At 36.8% G+C, this 18304-nt stretch overlaps 1 protein-coding gene and 4 non-coding genes across 5 annotated transcripts; 4 read left to right on the top strand and 1 right to left on the bottom strand.

Annotated features, from left to right (window-relative positions):
- The first annotated feature begins 1956 nt into the window (after positions 1–1956).
- On the top strand, positions 1957–2029 carry trnar-ccu. The gene has a single exon. It is a non-coding gene; the product is annotated as a tRNA-Arg (tRNA).
- A 385-nt stretch (positions 2030–2414) lies between these two features.
- trnam-cau lies at positions 2415–2486 on the top strand. The gene has a single exon. It is a non-coding gene; the product is annotated as a tRNA-Met (tRNA).
- A 310-nt stretch (positions 2487–2796) lies between these two features.
- On the top strand, positions 2797–2868 carry trnaq-cug. Its single transcript has one exon. It is a non-coding gene; the product is annotated as a tRNA-Gln (tRNA).
- A 460-nt stretch (positions 2869–3328) lies between these two features.
- Positions 3329–12661, top strand: mrpl58 (mitochondrial ribosomal protein L58). Its single transcript, XM_041219607.1, has 6 exons — positions 3329–3522; positions 4784–4820; positions 5527–5586; positions 10174–10256; positions 11580–11749; positions 12506–12661. Exons 1-6 carry the CDS (start codon positions 3349–3351, stop codon positions 12588–12590), a joined length of 609 nt encoding a protein of 202 aa, XP_041075541.1. The 5' UTR covers positions 3329–3348; the 3' UTR covers positions 12591–12661.
- Positions 12662–13773: 1112 nt separating this feature from the next.
- On the bottom strand, positions 13774–13846 carry trnar-ucg. Its single transcript has one exon. It is a non-coding gene; the product is annotated as a tRNA-Arg (tRNA).
- Positions 13847–18304: the final 4458 nt, after the last annotated feature.

Genomic DNA, 18304 nt, shown 5'->3' on the forward strand with positions numbered 1-18304 from the left:
TTCATATTTACCTTCGATTGTGCACACTTCGTCCAGTGATGTGTGAATTTGAAGTGTGCCACATCTACATTTTCCTCACCTTTATCTGATCTCACCCAGTGTTCAAGCACAGTTGAGGCTTGGTGGTTGGTGGCAGCTTTAAGGTAGACAATCAGCCGGCTAAATCCGTCAATCCCTCCATGAATGACTATATGCCACCTGTATAACAAAGAGATTTCAAAACAGGTTCAGCTCACTGATTCTGACATTTCATAGCTATTGCCAAAAGTAATAAGGGTTTCTCAAACTTTAAAATCATTGTATTAGTACAGTACAAGGTGCGCTCCTGTTGTCTTAATTTGGGGCAGTGGTTTATAACACCTTTAGGACTGCAATACAAAAGTTTTAAAGATTAAACATTATTTAAAACAAGGCCAATATTACACAACATTTCAAAACAAGAACTTCACTTTTTAAAAATGCATTTCACTCAATTTGAATTTGTTTTTGAGGATTTCAATGTGGGACTGCCAGGTGAAATGCAACTACATGCGTGAAATTCAAGACAAAAATGGTACCTAATGAGTTTGTGGTTTCCATCGATGCGCCACAGACAGCTAGGAGCTGGCACTGAATATTTTCTCCAGCAATGACACACCCTTGTGCTAAATCACCTACAGGTCGATTTGTACTTGACATTTTACAGCTTTTTAAACTCAAACTAAAATCTAAAACAACTGCACCTGTTTATTTTCAGCAAGACAGTAATATATCCTAATTAAAATAACCACTACTAATAAGGGTTACTCTGTTGTATGTTGGTTCGTTTCTGGTTCCACTTAGGAGTGGGGAAAACTAACAAGAAAAAAAAAACAAAACACACACACCTTGCTCTGAATCCGAATGCCTCGCGATTTCAGGTGACCGAGCATCATTCTGTAACCAGCACTGGGGTGGTTATGATGGATTTCAAAAACAATACCATCCAGCTCATCATCACCCAGAGTTGAATAGAAGTCTGAAACCCTACTGGGAAAAACAACAAGCACTTCTGAAACAGACGTCAAGAAATAAACCGTAAAACCAATTTGTGCATTTCGCGCTTTCTTACCCAATACTACTCTCTTCCATTCTTCTCGGAATTGTTCTTTCAGACACTGACATCAAGTTGGCACTGTCGGAGGCAGTCAGACCAGACACTATGATATTCGACCGCGCTGACTGCTCTATATATACATACATACATACATATATATATATATATATATATATATATATATATATATATATATATATATATATATATAAGGAATGCAGGCTCGCCATTCTTCATCACTCCCAATGCATTTTTACAACGATACCCCTCATCATACTCTCGAAATCTGAGCCTGTGCAGAATTTATTCCAATTACACGGGATCTATATCATCACCTGTAACTGCTAACACCTGCCCTAATCGCTCCAGCAACCATTCAACACGGTATAGAATATAGTCCTGAGACACAGAGTTTGCATCTATGTGATTAGCAAGAATCATCAGGTCTCTTCTAATAATATTGGAATATTAAGCCATTTTTGTAACTACTTTGCTGGAAAAAAAACCTACTGGGTAAAACAGTAGACAGCATCAACTACTCCATTGGCTAATTATTAGCCAATGGGGTCGTTGATGCCGCCCACTGGTTGTGATTGACAGAAGCAGTTGTGGCACATCGAAAAAGAAAAAGAAATAAATAAATCTCGAAATAAATGAATGAATGAATACATAAATAAATCTCGAAATAAATAAATGCCTTTGTATTTATGTATTTATTTCGATATTTATTTATTTATTTATAATGTTGGCAGGGAATATCCTCCATACATATGTGCTTGTTCTCGCGTCCGATAATATTTTTAAATGAACGTTGGTTGCTTGTGGCTTGTATAAAATAGAGTTAATATATGAAGGTGTACTGCAACAGAGTGACTATGTCAGCCCCAGTGGCCTAATGGATAAGGCACTGGCCTCCTAAGCCAGGGATTGTGGGTTCGAGTCCCATCTGGGGTGAATAGTTTTTTTTTTTGTAAATTTAAATACGTTTACGATTTTATTTTTTCACGACCTGTGTTATATTTCATTATTGTTTTTTCACAAGCTGTATTTCATTGTTTATTCCAGTGCCTTTTCTTTTTATCCTAATTATGAGTGAAATAATTATAAACTAAAACGGCACATTAGCATTCAGATTCATTTTACATGGCTATACATGCGTTTATTTTTATTTTTTTTTTAATGTTTTTCTCGGTCGTTGCTTATTTTTGGTATTGACTGCATTACATCAGGCTGTCTCAGTTATCTTAAGACATTATATTTAAAAAAATGAATAACGTAGCAAAATAATAATGTGACGTACGAAGACAATAACCAAAAACTGGAATACAAGTTAACATTGAGCAGAGTGGCGCAGCGGAAGCGTGCTGGGCCCATAACCCAGAGGTCGATGGATCGAAACCATCCTCTGCTAATTTATTTTGTCATTTTATATTTTAGCCGCTTTTACATTTAATATAATTGAACTCGGACTACCATTATAGAAATATATATTTCGTATTAACAATCACAAAGCAGTATCTATAGTTTATATACAACCATTATTTCACAGAAGCGTTAGTCAGTTCAGTGTGCCGAGTAGGAGGGGTGGCACATGGGTTTATTTATTTGTTCATTTATGTATTTACATTTTGGCATCCTCCATAAATAAATAGCTGTTGTGGAATTGTAATGTCTTGAAATAGTCTAGGGAACCAGCCAGGACATGAATTATAATATATTGAGGTTCCATGGTGTAATGGTTAGCACTCTGGACTCTGAATCCAGCGATCCGAGTTCAAATCTCGGTGGGACCTTAAGTTTTTAGTATTGTAGCCTGGCGAGCTGTAGTGGGCTCGACTCGGCTGATATGAACAAAAACAATCGGATACAGACTGCAGGAACAAGAGCCTTTATCTTCATCTTCAGACAAGACCACACAACACGAACTGGCTGTCTATACCGGTCGAGCTGGAGCCTCAGTACAATCCGCTAGAGAGCACTACACACTACAAAATACTATTCATTTATACATATTTCATTTTGTCATAAAGTATCCTCGATAATAGTACGCCAAAATGAAAAATACATATAAAAAGGTCGAAATAAATAAATGAATACATAAAGAAATCATAAATATATGTCTATATGTATGTACTTCTTATTTCAAATCACACGTCGCTATTATGATTAGGGCGGGACATATCTCCATACCAACCAAACCAAGTCTCCGAGCAGCATATTGCCGCAAACGCAAATAAACTGTGGTGAAAAAAAATAAAATAAATCCATTCAAGATGGCAGCGTCCATGCTCCGAAGGGTGTCTGTGTGTGCCTCACGATTTAGTTTGGGAACTCTTCGGATCCAGGCTGGATTTCTTCACGGGAATACAGGAAACGATTTCAGAAGCGCTTATAGTTTAGAGAAAATCTATCCAAATTCGAGTTTCAACTACGGGAGCAGAGCTGTGGTTAGTAGTAATAATTACAATTAAGGACAAACTGCTTGAAGCCATGTTTTCCTGATCAATGTATTGCTCTAGTACAGAATCAATTACAATAACTGCCCACACTAACATGTCAGTCACTGCGTTACTATTGTAAAATAATGTTCTATCTGCATACAGTATAATATGTGAAATACATTTAGAAAACAGAAAGTACTGATTAGAGGAGAAGCCACAAAATGGAGCTAGGTAGAGTACTACAGGGATCAGTATTATTACGCCCTCCTCTCGCCCTAATCTACATTAATGATTCTGGTATAGTAAGCAAACTTGTTAAATTTGCAGATGACACAAAAATAGGAGGAGTGGCAAACATAGTTGCAGCAGCAAATGTCATTCAAAATAATCTGCTTTCAAAACTGGGCAGACACATGGTAAATTACTTTTAATATAGAAACGTGTAAGGTACTGCACGAGTTTATGTTGAAAAAAGGCCAACAAAATGTTTGGATATATAGTGAAAAGTGTTTAATTCAAATCAAGGGAAGTAATGTTAAAACTGTACAATGCATTAGTAAGACCTCATCTAGAATATTGTGTTAAGTTCTGGTCACTTCACTACAAAAAGGATATTGATGCTGTAGAAAGAGTGACCAGAATTATTCCGGTTTTAAAAGGCATGTCTTATGCAGACAGGCTAAAAACAAAAATTAAATTTATTCACTCTTGAACAAAGAAGACTACACGGCGATCTGATTCAAGCATTCAAAATTCTAAAAGGTATTGACAATGTCGACACAGGGGACCAGGGGTCACAAATGCAGATTAGATAACTGGGGATTCAGAACAGAAAATAGGAGGCACTTATACAGAGAATTGTGGGAGTCTGGAACCAGCTCCCCAGTAATGTTGAAGCTGATACCCTGGGATCCTTGAAGAAGCTGCTTGATGAGATTCTGGGATGACTAAGCTACTAATGACCAAACAAGCAAGGTGGGCCGAGTGGCCTTGCCTCGTTTGTAAACTTTCTTATGTTCTTGTTATAGCGGTACGTACACAACGTTTCTCACAGTCAGAAGCATATGAACACCAAAAAGACTTATTTTTGACTGTATATACATATAAACCAGTATGATGGACCCCTTGTCAGTTAGTCCCAATGTAACATTTATGAAGATGCTCTTTTACTTCTATACAGCAAGAACAGGCTGATGTTGACCCCTACAGTAGTGTGTTATTGACATGCCATGTTTTAATTGTCAACTTTTTGTGCTTTTGTTTTCAGGGTGGAGGACAGCAGACTGATTGTGATATACCTGTAGGTAGGTGTTCTGTTAACTTAAATACCCACACTGTGCTGTTTAAGAACATGACCCTTGAAAAGATATTTCTGTACTATTTCTTATTTTTTAAAAACTTTATAATTGGAAAAATGCAATTTGACAAGGTCCCCAGGCAGTCCTGGAAACACTCAGGTGTTTAATTGCTCCTGTTTTTTCTATATCGATTTTCAGTCTTTCTGAGGATTGCGTTACATGTTGGCCAGTTCCTACTTTGTGTGTCCATGAATGGTCCCCCACTGGTGTTGACAGTCCAGGGACTCCTCCGTGTGTGTTACAAACCTTGTCATTTTTACACCCTTCCAAGTCAACGCAACAAGCATTTTCTGGATTATTTTAAGATTGTTTTCAATCAACAGAACCCTTAATTATCTGGTTTCACACTCCCTGATCAGCACTAATCATGGACTACCATACCCAAGGTAACATTACACAGTCCAAGATCAGTTTTAGTCAGGGGTGGTGAAAGCAGCTGAAGGTGTTTACAATTAATTGGATCTGGGAATCAAGAGCTTTAAAAACAAATAAGCCCAGACTGGTTTAGAAAAGCTTGTCTTCGTTCAGAGTGTACAACAGTCCCCCAGCTTTCACTGCTATGTAGTGTTGCATTGATTTACTACTTTTTATAAAGTATGTTATTGTGAAGCACAGCAGGTTTACTGACTTGCACCTTTTTGTTTTTATGTAGATCGCCTCACCATTACCTACTGTCGAAGTAGTGGCCCTGGAGGCCAGAATGTTAATAAAGGTATGGAAATGGAAGTCTTTGTTAAAATATTCACAAGCATGTTTAATGTACAGGGTGATCAGTAGCTCTGTTGTGGGGAAGCATTCTCCTCAGAGTTAACATCACAGGTTATAGAGGATCAGCAACTGTTGTTATAGTACACTGAGCTAGCAAGCCAAATCCATTATGTATTACCAGCACTTATGTTCCTATATAAAAGATGGATACACTATGTTAAACGCTTCAAATTAGATTTTTAATGGTATTTTTTTCACACCTATTAGTGAACAAATAAATCTGGCTAATGACTTTTGAGCACGACTCTTAATGCTGCCATTCCCGTCATGAAGGAACACAGTCGACATTGTGTATGTATTTACTGCAGATCATAATCATTTTTTGTTTTATGTCTTTGTATTGTCATGCGACCAAAACGTGTTAAATTTACTAAGTCGGGTTATAAAAATAGATAACCTATTGCCATTTAAACATGTTCTGTACCTATATATCTATTATTAAAGCAGTTTAAAAAGGGACGTGTTGATGAAGACACCATGGGACTAACTTGCCTGATGACCTTACCACAATAACATTTAAGACAAGACATGGTCACGTGCTAGACGTGTCTCGCCTTGCAGGCTGTTTGTAGTTAACATCCATATATAATCAACACTAGTTTAAATATTGTCTTTCAGAGATTATCCTTTGTATTTAATGTATTATCTTTTTGGTACTGAAGCTATTCAGCATTAAGTTAGTATTCCTCAATTTAGTTGCATGTTATTCCTCCCTTATTGCATAATATAATCAATAACTTGATGACCTATTATTATTATTATTATTATTATTATTATTATTATTATTATTTTTTAGTGGTTGCCTCTCGCCCATCTCAAACTTTTCTCCTTTTTTGCCATCTTTATTTTTGTGGATCGGGCATAGAGCCAGTAAGTGATATATCATCAGAATGTGGTATGTGTACCAAACTTTGACCCGTGTAACGTCACAAAATGGGAAGCTGTCCATGCTTTGACTGAGCACTGCATAAATCACTACGAACAAGACAAACTATAGTTCAACCCCCAAATCCTATATGTTTACAATTCAACCCAATTTGTTGCTCAGCAGTTAGTCACATACATTTGCTGATTAGTGATAAATGATATTAAAAAAAAAAAAACTTTAAGGGCCCAACCCAGTACATCGTCCCCCGTTCATATGGGCGTTTCCTTGTTTTTCTGAGCTGAAATCATTTCCACATATCCAGGGGCAAGCACAGCAAGGTGGACCACTTTTTAACACCTACCCCAAAATAATACCACCCTATTGTTACACACCTACCACCATAATAATGTTGGACTCCAATGTGAACTATGCTGTGTTAAACAACTGGAAGCATCAAGTCAATATTAAGACACAATTTAAAAAGGAAAAACTTTGGCGATTGTTGTAAAATACTGTATTATAAATTTAAAGTATGTATAACTTAAGTGTGGGTATTTTTTAACTCAAACTGTGGTGCGGCCTTATCATACTCTGACATTCACAATACCGGAGAGCATTCAATAAAAATGTGGTTATTTTGGATATTAAGAACTTCTATTTAATGAGAGCTCAACAATAAACCTTTTAAAAAATAATTTAAAGAAATAATGCATTCTGGCATATAAATATCTGCATTTATCATGTAAATTATGATTTTTTTTCTTATTTTTTGTAGTGTAATTATTGACACCTAAGGTTCGAAACTGGAATTTTGAGGTGATCTCTATCTTCTCCCATGCCATAAAAAGAAAAATATAAAAAACAAAACATAACACCTGCAGCATATTGTTAAAGCCTCTTGTAATAATTTTTAGTAAAATAACCCATTGAAAACATATATAACAAAAGAGTTTCTTAATTTAAGGTACTTGATGACTGCACCTATAATCTCACAAATACCAAGGTTTGTTCATCATTCTTAAATGCTCTTATAGTAAAAATAAAGCATTTATGTTTTCAGGGTGTCTATAGAGCGTAGCAGATATTTTAAAACATGTACCTCCATAGAATAACTTCATAATAAAAGATAAACTTGAACAAATGTTACAGGGCTTATTGTTACCAGGTATTGGAGACTGACCCCCATTTCTTTTTAAAGTTTGGCGCAATATTAACCAATCCTCCCCAAAAAAGAAAAAGGACACACCCTCCCTCATTTTAGAAAGATCTTTGGCCGGAGCAGGGTCTCTCTAAAAGCTGTTCCGTACAGTTTTTCAGGACAGCTGACTACAATAGTTCTTTAGTAGAAGACTATACTTATAGTTATTTTCTTTACTCTATAGTTAACATTTTTAGAAAGTGTTAAACTCTATTCTGTTTTATTCATGTATACATGTGCCTAATTTTCTTTCATTTGTTTTGTTACAGAATCATAACATCTTGCTTTTATTCAATGATACCCGTTTGCTTGTTTCTAATTAAACTTCACTTAGTTATAGCTATTTTCTTTACTCTGTATTTAATGCTTTCAGAAAAAGTTCTCTTTTTTGCTTAGTTGTTTTATTTTGTTTTATTAATTTATACATGTTGAACATTTTCTTGAAGTTGCTTGTTTCAGGGTACAAAATATTCTCATTTGTTAACGCTCATGCTGACCTATTTTAAAATGACTTTCTATAATTTTAGCGGTTTTTAATTTTATTTGCTTTTTAAAAACATGATTAAGCAGTTTTAGTGTATAGAATTGTATTCATGTTTTTAATCTTAACGACAAAACTAATAGTCAATGGCCCACAAATGACAGTAAACAATCTCCTTAAGAATCATGTTTATTTCCCCCCAAATACCCCAGCTCTATATCTATCTCTATCTGTCTGTCTGTCTATATATATATATATATATATATATATATATATATATATATATATATATATATAATATTATATATATAATATAAGACCTATTAACATTAACTATTTATTTAGTTTAATTTCTACAAGAAACCTTGGATAAAAAGTCTGCTTAATAATAATAAATTAAGGACCTCAACTAGAGCCTTAATCTTAATAACCTATATTTATTGATCACAGTCAAATACCTTATAGTACAGTACTTGAATAAGAAATGTTTTTCTACTGTAAAGTGCTTTGGGGCTTAGTATCGTTTTTTAATTCTTATTTTTAATGTTTCCATCAATTAACTGTTACTGTTAAACAAGTATCCCAAACATTTAAACGTGTAAGAATTAACACAATTACAAACAAAAATATTATTTTATATAGTACATGTGAGTCCTTCTGTTTTCCTTCATACGAGGCTGATATATATACACACACACAGTGATTAGTAAAATAAAAGAAATGACGCTATTTTATTTTCCCCAGAGGTGTGGCTGCCTGTATGTAGATAAATATCTATAGAGATCATGTAGTTATAGGATACTTAGCAGTCGTTATATTTTTAATATATTTATATATATATATATATATATAGGAGGGGGAACTATTAATAATAATTTAAAAAAAAAACAAGCCTGGTCTCTTTACACATGTTTTAATATCTAAACATGTAAGAGGCAGAATATTTTGATAAAAACTTTACGTTCTATATGTTTTTTTGTATCTTTATTTGGCTGTAACATTTAGATGGTAATATAACAAAAATTGCAAAAACTTTTAAACAGATGCTTAGCTTTATTTTTCTTCAATGTTTCTATATTTAATCTGTAAAAACTCAAAGACCTATATAGACACTAAATGCTTTTGGCGAGTCATCCCCACACCAGCAATCAGAACTAGTGTTTTTGGCTTTTGTTACTTCTCTACACACCAATTTAAAACTTTCTATGTTTTATTCAGCATTTCTCCTTTTTCTTTATCTTTGTTATTGTGAAAGGATAGTGTGTTTTATTTTATTTTGATGATTCTCAGGCCTTTCTCTGAAATGATTCAACCTTGAATTTTAAGAGATTTTAAAAATAATAAGTCATTTTATAATTCTCTATCCCTTTAAAACCACATGTGTGTGTGTGTGTATATATATATATATACACACACACACACACACACATACACACGTTAGAAAGTGTGTATTTCCTTAAATGTAACTTAAGGCATTTTCTCTCTTTAAACACCAATATAGGGTATTTTCTGTTTGATTCTCATATTCTACATTATTATTGTGTGATGTGATAGTGTGTTTGATGTTCATTATGTTTATCCTAAGCACTGTTGTTACATAAGCATATAAATGTAAAAAACACAGGCCCCTCAAATGTCTTCGTTTATCAAAGACTGATTTATTCATTAGTGTTTGTATCGTACGGACATATATGCAATAAGAAAATATATATATATATATATACGCATGTATGCATGCAATGAGCATATATGTGTTGTATAAACACAAATATGTAGGTATGGTTTGAAGTCTATAGACAATAAAATGTTTTAAAAAAAGATATGCAACTATTCTTATATTCATATATGTACACCCCCCAAAGGTCAAAGGTGTCATCAATCAAAACTAAACAGTTTTGACATAAGCTGTAGTACTTGTACTACTCCACATTCCTCATTGTAAAATGCACAAGAAAGCTAAAAACACTTTTACATTTTGTTCTAGTAAACACAAAAGCTGAAGTCCGGTTCCACATACAAACGGCTGATTGGATTCCTGAAGATGTGCGACAAAAGATGATTTCTCAGGTAACATCAATATTAAGATTACATATTCACTGGAGTTGACTGCTAATAAAATTTAAGAAATTTGAAATTTGTGTTATACCAAGAAAACATAAATTAAAATCAGACATTTGTCTAATTAATTTGCTGTAGTTAAGGCTATGATTTTGGCGCTGTACTTTTTAGTACATTTTCCGGGCAAGGTGCAGCAAAAAAACAAAAATTCACGGAAAGTTCACCAAATATAGGTTTAGCTACATCAACATGCACAAGAGCTTTTAAATAGTACACCAAAACCAATAACTATTGCTTTTGACTGCTGGCAAGTTTAGAGTACAAAACTTCAGACTCCGACATCATTTCTGGTCAGAGTCAAGGGTCTCCGACCCTGTGTGACAAGTCAGAATTACGTCATCTACAATCTTGCAACGCACAGCTTTTTTATAAATCGTCAAACCTTTCACCTGTCTTTCTAAAATATCTCACTGTCACATACCCGCATCTCTTTAATTAATGTTTGAAATTCTCCCTTTCGGGTTCTCTGTTGGTTGAGAGGACGGATTTTGATTATTTATTTTTTAAACCTCTAGTATAGCGGTACAAACTCAGCACATCTACTTAAATGTATTCAATGATGTAAATGCAGTTCGTATTTAAAGTATGAACAGCTGCAACCACTTTGCGCAATTAAAAGGATTGAAGCTGCACTGCTAGCTGTCTGCGCCTGATGTATCACATTTATCTGTGACAGAAGAGTGAACCAGTATTTCGAGTTTTCCACGATTCTGAAATTGCATGTTGTAAAAGTGTCTCTAAGTCGGAAAACTTCTGTTCTCCCATGCATTGTTCTTTCTTTACAGAAAACAGCTCTCACTTTTTTTTTTTGTATTTTAGCTGCCGTCCATTTACATGCTTGCTCGTTCAGCTATCTCATTTACTGGCCTACATCGATACAAGTACTGCATGCATACACAAGCAAACAATTTACAGACGCTCGCAGATTTGTATTTTCAGTGCACGACACTGCATTTTTTAAAGGAATTAAAGGAAGCGCCTTATCAAATATGTTTTTACATCCATTTTCAAGACTTTATTCAAATTCACGATTTTCATGAGTTCCATGACCTCTGTGACAAAATCATACATCAGGGGATAGCAGCGTGACATAGTGCACAGTTGCTTGACACTGGGACATTTATGAAATTGAGGAGGTTGTATGTACTTTTTTTTTAAGTAAATAAATATCAAGGACTTTAATATGTTCTACTGTTTTGCACTACATTGTAATACGCCAGGCCTCAGAACTGGCTGGTAAAACACTGTTTATTTATTAATTTTGCATCTCAGCACACAAACCGAATAAACAGAAGTGGTGAGTTGGTCATCACCTCGGAAGTGAGCCGGTACCAGATGCGCAATCTGTCTGACTGTTTGCAGAAAATCCGAGACATGATCACTGCTGCCAGCGTTAAACCCAAGCAGCCTTCCCAAGAAGACCTGGCTCTCCGACGCTACAGGTAATCTTCCTGTCACACCAGGGTCTGATCAGGGCTGCCGAGAGCTCATATAAAACTGTGGTCCTTCCCTTAGCAAACAATCTAACCGCACTCTTCACTTTGCTCTAAGAGGGTTGTTATATTGGGGTCACTTCTTGGTTTTTGGGTAAAGACATAATAGATATTGTTTTCATACTCATTTTCTCTAATCCAGTTGTCTTCATGTTATAAACCGTTTGATCAGAGATGCCATACCCTTAAATTATGCCCCCAGGGGCTGCTTAGGGAATTATTATTATTTTTTTTTTTTTAATTTAGTCATTGCCAATTTTTTTTTTTTTTTTTTATATAATTTTCTCTCAATTTAGAATAGCCAGTTATTTTTAGGCTCAGCTCACTGCTGCTACGACCGTGCTGACTCGGGAGCAGCGAAGGCGAACGCATGCTGTCCCCGAAGCGTGTGCCGTCAGCCGACCGCTGCTTTTCACACTGCAGACCCACCATGCAGCCACCTCAGAGCCACAGCGTCGCAGGACAACGCAGCTCTGGGCAGCTCACAGGCAAGCCTGCAGGCACCCGGACAGTCTACAGGGGTCGCTGGTGTGTGGTGAGCCAAGCACACCCTGGCCGACCTAAGCCCCCCACCCCCATTCGGGAGGCCTGCTGCTTCTGTATTTCTAAATGCATTTGTGTGTATAAATACCTCACAGTGGAGGTCGCTCCCCGCCCCCCTCTTTATGTAGAGCAAATTAACATTGTTTTTTTTTTTTTTTTCAGGATAGACAAAATGAACCGAGAACGTCTGCAACGAAAGAAAATACACTCTGCAGTGAAGCAAAGCCGACGCGTGGAGTTTGACTGAAGGCGATGCCAGAATATGAAGGATGGCTGCTTTGAAGCAATCTGTAAAGAATAAATGAATGATTTGTACAAGTTGTTGTCTGTTCCTCGTTTATTTTGTTGGCTGGTTTTGCTGTGTTGAGTAACTGGAAGTTATGGATGATTTTCTAAAGAGTTTCTCAAATATTCCACGTACATAAAAGTTGATCAATTTAAAGAGGCATGTTCACTGTTACTTTAAAATACTGGCTGGCACAGTGGACTGTAAATTAACATCTTAAAATAGTCATTTCTCAGGTTGCACGCTTGCCTCTACTGCACATTGCTGTGTGTTTACAATGGTTGTGGGGTTGGAAACGTAGGTCACTTGTTTGCTGAGCAGTGTCAAAGTATGGAAATGGTAAACTGAGTGTGTGTCAGATTTTTTATGCCTAAAAAAAGTAGATAAGCAGCTTGTCTGGACTGCTGGTTTTAGTTCTCAAAGGGATTTATTTAAGCAAAGTGAAACTGGACGTGTACACTGAACCTCAACTACGTCATCACCAGTGCCTAAGATTACCATATGGTTCAGCGGGACAGTTGAGGCTTTTCACCTCGCACCCCACTGCAATCTGGTGTATTTAACCTGTCTCCAGTACTCCAGTACAGCAGGACTACTCTTACCAGAAGGCGTTGGGGTGTGAGTTGAAAAGCCTATAGTTTAGACAATTTAACAACAGTTATGATGGCCCAATAACTTTTAAAACAAATAACAACTTAATAGAAAAGAAAAATGTATGTTGATATGTTTATCTAGTTGTTTTCTGTTAAATATCACTGTTTTGTATATGTGGAATGTTCTCCCAAATAAAAACTTCTGTTTGTTTAAAACATTACCACCTGTCAATAGGTCATTCAGTACACAAACTGGTTGTATTTCAGGTGGCAAATAAATTGTGTAAATCTGTGAAACCAGTCGTGGAACTAATCTAGGTAAGGAATAGATCATTTGAAATATACTGCACTATACATGAGTTATGTTTCTAACGAGATCAGACTGAGGTAGAACGTATTTCTATAGTTAAGTTCAATTATTTTCGTTAGCACACTAAAGGAAAAGAACCCATATCACTTTTTAAACCACATAAACAACTACACTGATTTAAAGTGTATTATTTAATATAAAATAGAAATTAAACACGATTAATAAATAAAATTAAAAAAAACGACCACGAAGGGACTCGAACCCTCAATCTTCTGATTCGAAGTCAGACGCCTTATCCATTAGGCCACGCGGTCATTCGGAATAATAATGTTTTTTCGTAAATACTAGTTTTTTTAACGAAGTGAACAAATTCAGAACAACCAGAGTCCCAGAGAGGTACATAATTGAAAAAGCGGCTAGTAGGTCCGCCCAGCGCCTTAGTCTAAAACTACGTACTTACCGAATTGTCTGTTATTTTCCTATTGCTGAATCATGCCCCACCCCTCGTACTCAGGGCACAAATGGAATTGACTGACGCGTCTGTGAAATAATGGTTTATATAAACAGTAGATACCGGGATGTGATTGTTAATATGAAATATATATTTCTCTATTGGTAGTCCAAGTCAAATTATATTAAAATATAAACTGACAAAATAAGTTAGCAGAGGATGGTTTCGATCGATCGACCTCTGGGTTATGGGCCCAGCATGTTTAATACTACGATCAGAGATCTGCTTTCCACAACCGTTCAATTAAAATATAACACTATTTTACTGTATTAATATAACAAACGGATTGATACTTTATATGAATTATACACGAATGTAAGAATTTTTTTTTTCTGTAGTGGTGTACTTTTTTCTTTCAAATAGCTTAAATCTATAATCGTTTGCGCGATGTATTTTAATATCAAATATATACACTATTGCAGTTTTGTTACAGGATACATTAGTTTATCTCTAATGTAATCACAGTTTTACATATAGACTGCACCTGTTTTCATTTACGCCCCAAAATCTGGGCCGCTTTGCTTTTCAAATAAAATTCAACCCAGTTTTTGGGACTCAGCTGACAGCGGAGTTTCTAAGTCATGCATGCACAGGTTACAATAACTGGATCGTGAATTAATTTATGAGTAACCCTTAGTACATTAATCAAAGTTCATGTATTTTTTAACTTGCCCCAGAAAACATTTATTTTATGAAAAAACTGAAATAAAATGTAAATGTTAAAAAAAAAAACATATTTCTTATTACAATGAAGAAACTACACTGCACTGAAATAGATGCATGCAAATTCATTAAAGCAGTCTTTTTCCTTTATTAAAGTATAATATTATTACAAATTTTTGGGAAGGAACATGGTATTCCAAAAAAAAAGACATCTCGTTTGCTTATGTAATGCCCACCAATATATTGTAGCATTTGGGGTTCTTTTGGGGACAGAAATGAGACTGCCACCATGAGTAGATGAAGGCTGTTTATTTTGACAATAATTAAATAATCACAAAATAAAGTGAGAAAAGGGGACTGAGTCGAAAGTGAAAATAAATGATAGTTTTTCTTTTACCCTACCCTTCCCAATCTTTTCCCCCTCCCTCTTTTCCACCAAACCTGCACTCCCTCCCATACACACCACCATACAACCCCTGCACACATACACCCACCATGCAACCCCTGCACGCACACACCACCATACAACCCCTGCACACATACACCCACCATGCAAGCCCTGCACGCACACACCACCATGCAACCCCTGCACACATACACCCACCATGCAAGCCCTGCACGCACACACCACCATGCAACCCCTGCACGCACACATCAACATGCAACCCCTGCAAAGGCGCAATATAAATCTGGTGATATGGAGCAATGAATCTGCTAGTAGGGGCCTCCAATCGTGGTCATGGAGGGCCGGTGTCCCTCCAGGTTTTTGTTCCAACTGTAACCTTAATTACTTAAGTAACAAACGTGTGCGCTAGGCTGAAAATTGCTACAGAGCACCTGTGGTGCATGCAAATAATGAATCCAGAAGCACCTGTCCTTAGGTGGCACAAATCACACTGTTGCCTTATACTTAAAGCCATCACTTTTAGTGCATATTTCTGAAACAGAAGCACCTAGAACCACCATTCAAATGGTTCTAGACTCAGGGGACCAGCCTGAATGTAACATGCCCAGTTATAGCAATTCTTGGGAAAAAAAAAAATTCAGGGTGTTCAGCCCCATCCATGTCTATGTCATGATGAAAAAATGACTTTGCCGAGGCGTCCTGACACCTAGAACCATGTAAAATGGCAACTCCTTGTGCAGGGGCCCTGTGGGCCTCAACAGAATCCGAGATATGCCCTGTCAATAACGTCTAAAAACTATCCTTCTTGGGGTCATATCTTAATGACCCCGGGCCCTAGAACCCCTCTTTCTCAGGTAGCCATCCGTTTTTCAAATGCTACATTTTCAACACATTTTCACATTTTCAGCATGATGGCTTGTCAAGGCTGGATTTCCAATAGCTTTTGAGCTCCAGGTTGGCAAAAAAGTCTAGATTGGGATTCTTTCCAGCTGGGGACACGTCACTTAGAGGGATCGACAGGGGTCCCAAGGTGGACCCCCGTACCAATTTTCAAGTCTCGTGGACCTCCGAACCCGAGATACAGCACCCTGAAAAATGTCTATGGGAAATCCCATTATAAAAAACACCTTTGGAGCAATGCCCGCCATCTGGCGGCGGGTAGCGTACGAACCAGTGGCCGGTTATTTTCTTTAACTGAGAGTCATGTGCACATGAAGGAAGTGCTCCCTTGTTCCTTGCCCCATGGGTCGTGGAGATATGAAGTACGATATGAGACCATCCCCTCCCTATGGCAAATCCCATTATAAAAACACTATTGGGTAAGGCTCGGCAAATGGCGGTCACGGGTTGTACGAACTCGAAGGAACCCAATTTCGTTGGCCCAGGGTTTGTGGCCTTATAGAGTATGACAGGAGGACCACCCCCAAATGTGATTTCCTATGGCAAAATACTACAAACAATGTCCATTATATATAAGACCTGAAACCTTTACATTTTGTAGTGTACTTATGCAACAGAAGCACCAGTTAAATCCGTTTGAAGTGTTTTATGATCACAATCTTGAGGTTTGATCTTGAGGTAGACATTTTTAAATGTCACACAATTATGCAGAGATGGGAAAAAAAAAATACTGTGCACACTATTTTGTATTAGTTATATTAATTTTGACAAATATAAAGCAAATACGACTGTTTCCAAAGAGATTACCAAATACTGGTCTTTTTAATTCTGTGCATCCAAATACAGTGCCTAGAGAAAGTCTACATCCCCTTTCAAAATTTTAACCTTTTGTTGCTTTATAGCCAGGAATTAAAATGCATTAAAATAGTTTTTTTTTTTTTCTGTTTCTCTACACATCCTACCCCACAACTTCCAAGTGAAAAAAAAATTCTAGAAATTTATAGAAAATTAGTTAAAAATAAAAACTGAAATAGCTTGGTTGGATAAGTGTCCATCCCCCTTGTGATAGCAATCCTAAATTAGCTAAGGTGTAACCAATCGCCTTCAAAATCACACACCAAGTTGAGTTAAATTGTAGTGATTCACATGATTTCAGGATAAATTCAGCAGTTCCTGTAGGTTCCCTCTGCTGGGTAGTGCATTTCAAAGCAATGACTCAACCATGAGGACCAAGGCGCTTTCAAAAGAATGCCGGGACAAAGTTGTTGAAAGGCACAGATCAAGGCATGGGTATTAAAAAATATCAAAGGCTTTGAATATCCCTTGGAGCAAGAGTCAAAACGATTGTTAAGAAGTGGAAGGTGTATGGCACCACCAAGACCCTGCCTAGATCAGATTGTCTCTCAAAACTGGATGACCGAGCAAGATGGAGATCAGAGAAGTTACAAAGAGGCCAATGGCAACCTTTGCAATAGCTACAAGCTTTTATGGCCAAGACTGGTCAAAGTGTGCATGTGACAACAATATCCCAAGCACTCCACAAATCTGGCCTGTATGGTAGGGTGGCAAGAAGGAATCCATTACTCAAGAAAGCCCACCTTGAATCCTGTTTGAAGTATGCAAAAAAACACTGTAGATTCAGATTCTATAGCCATGTGGAAAAAAGTTTTGTGGTCTGACGAAACTAAAATGGAACTTTTTGGCCTAAATGCAGTGTGTTATGTTGGCGCAAACCCAACACGACACATCACCCCAAAGAACACCATCCCTACTGTGAAGCATGGTGGTGGCAGCATCATGTTATGGGGATGCTTCTCATCGGCAGGGACTGGGGCACTTGTCAGGATAGAAGGGAAAATGAATGGAGCAAAATACAGAGAAGTCCTTGAGGAAAACCTGCTGCCCTCTGCAAGAAAGCTGAAACTGGGACATAGGTTCACCTTTCAACGTGACAACGACCCAAATCACACAGCCAAAGCTACACTGGAGTGGCTAAGGAACAAAAAGGAAAATGTCCTTGAGTGGCCCAGTCAGAGCCCTGACCTAAATCCAATCAAAAAGTTGTGGCATGACTTGAAGATTGCTATCCATCAACGCTCCCCAAGGAACCTGACAGAGCTTGAAAAGAAGAATGGTCAAATATTGCCAAATCTAGGTGTGCAAAGTTGGTAGAGATCTATCCCAACAGACTCACAGCTGTAATTGCTGCCAAAGGTTCTTCCACTAAGTATTAACTCTCCATTTTATTGCAACTGAGGTACTGTTCAGTTGAGCGAAAATTGTAAAGGGGTA

This window comes from Polyodon spathula, chromosome 20, assembly GCF_017654505.1.
Source record: "Polyodon spathula isolate WHYD16114869_AA chromosome 20, ASM1765450v1, whole genome shotgun sequence".
Lineage (NCBI taxonomy): Eukaryota > Metazoa > Chordata > Actinopteri > Acipenseriformes > Polyodontidae > Polyodon > Polyodon spathula.

What these genes read in the sequence shown, in the direction of transcription:
- mrpl58 (XM_041219607.1), top strand. Translation starts at nt 3,349, where the DNA reads ATGGCAGCGTCCATGCTCCGAAGGGTGTCTGTGTGTGCCTCACGATTT. An exon ending in AGGCCAGAATGTTAATAAAG is followed by an intron (nt 5,587 to 10,173) that starts GTATGGAAATGG and finishes ATTTTGTTCTAG; the next exon opens with TAAACACAAAAGCTGAAGTC. An exon ending in CTGGCTCTCCGACGCTACAG is followed by an intron (nt 11,750 to 12,505) that starts GTAATCTTCCTG and finishes TTTTTTTTTCAG; the next exon opens with GATAGACAAAATGAACCGAG.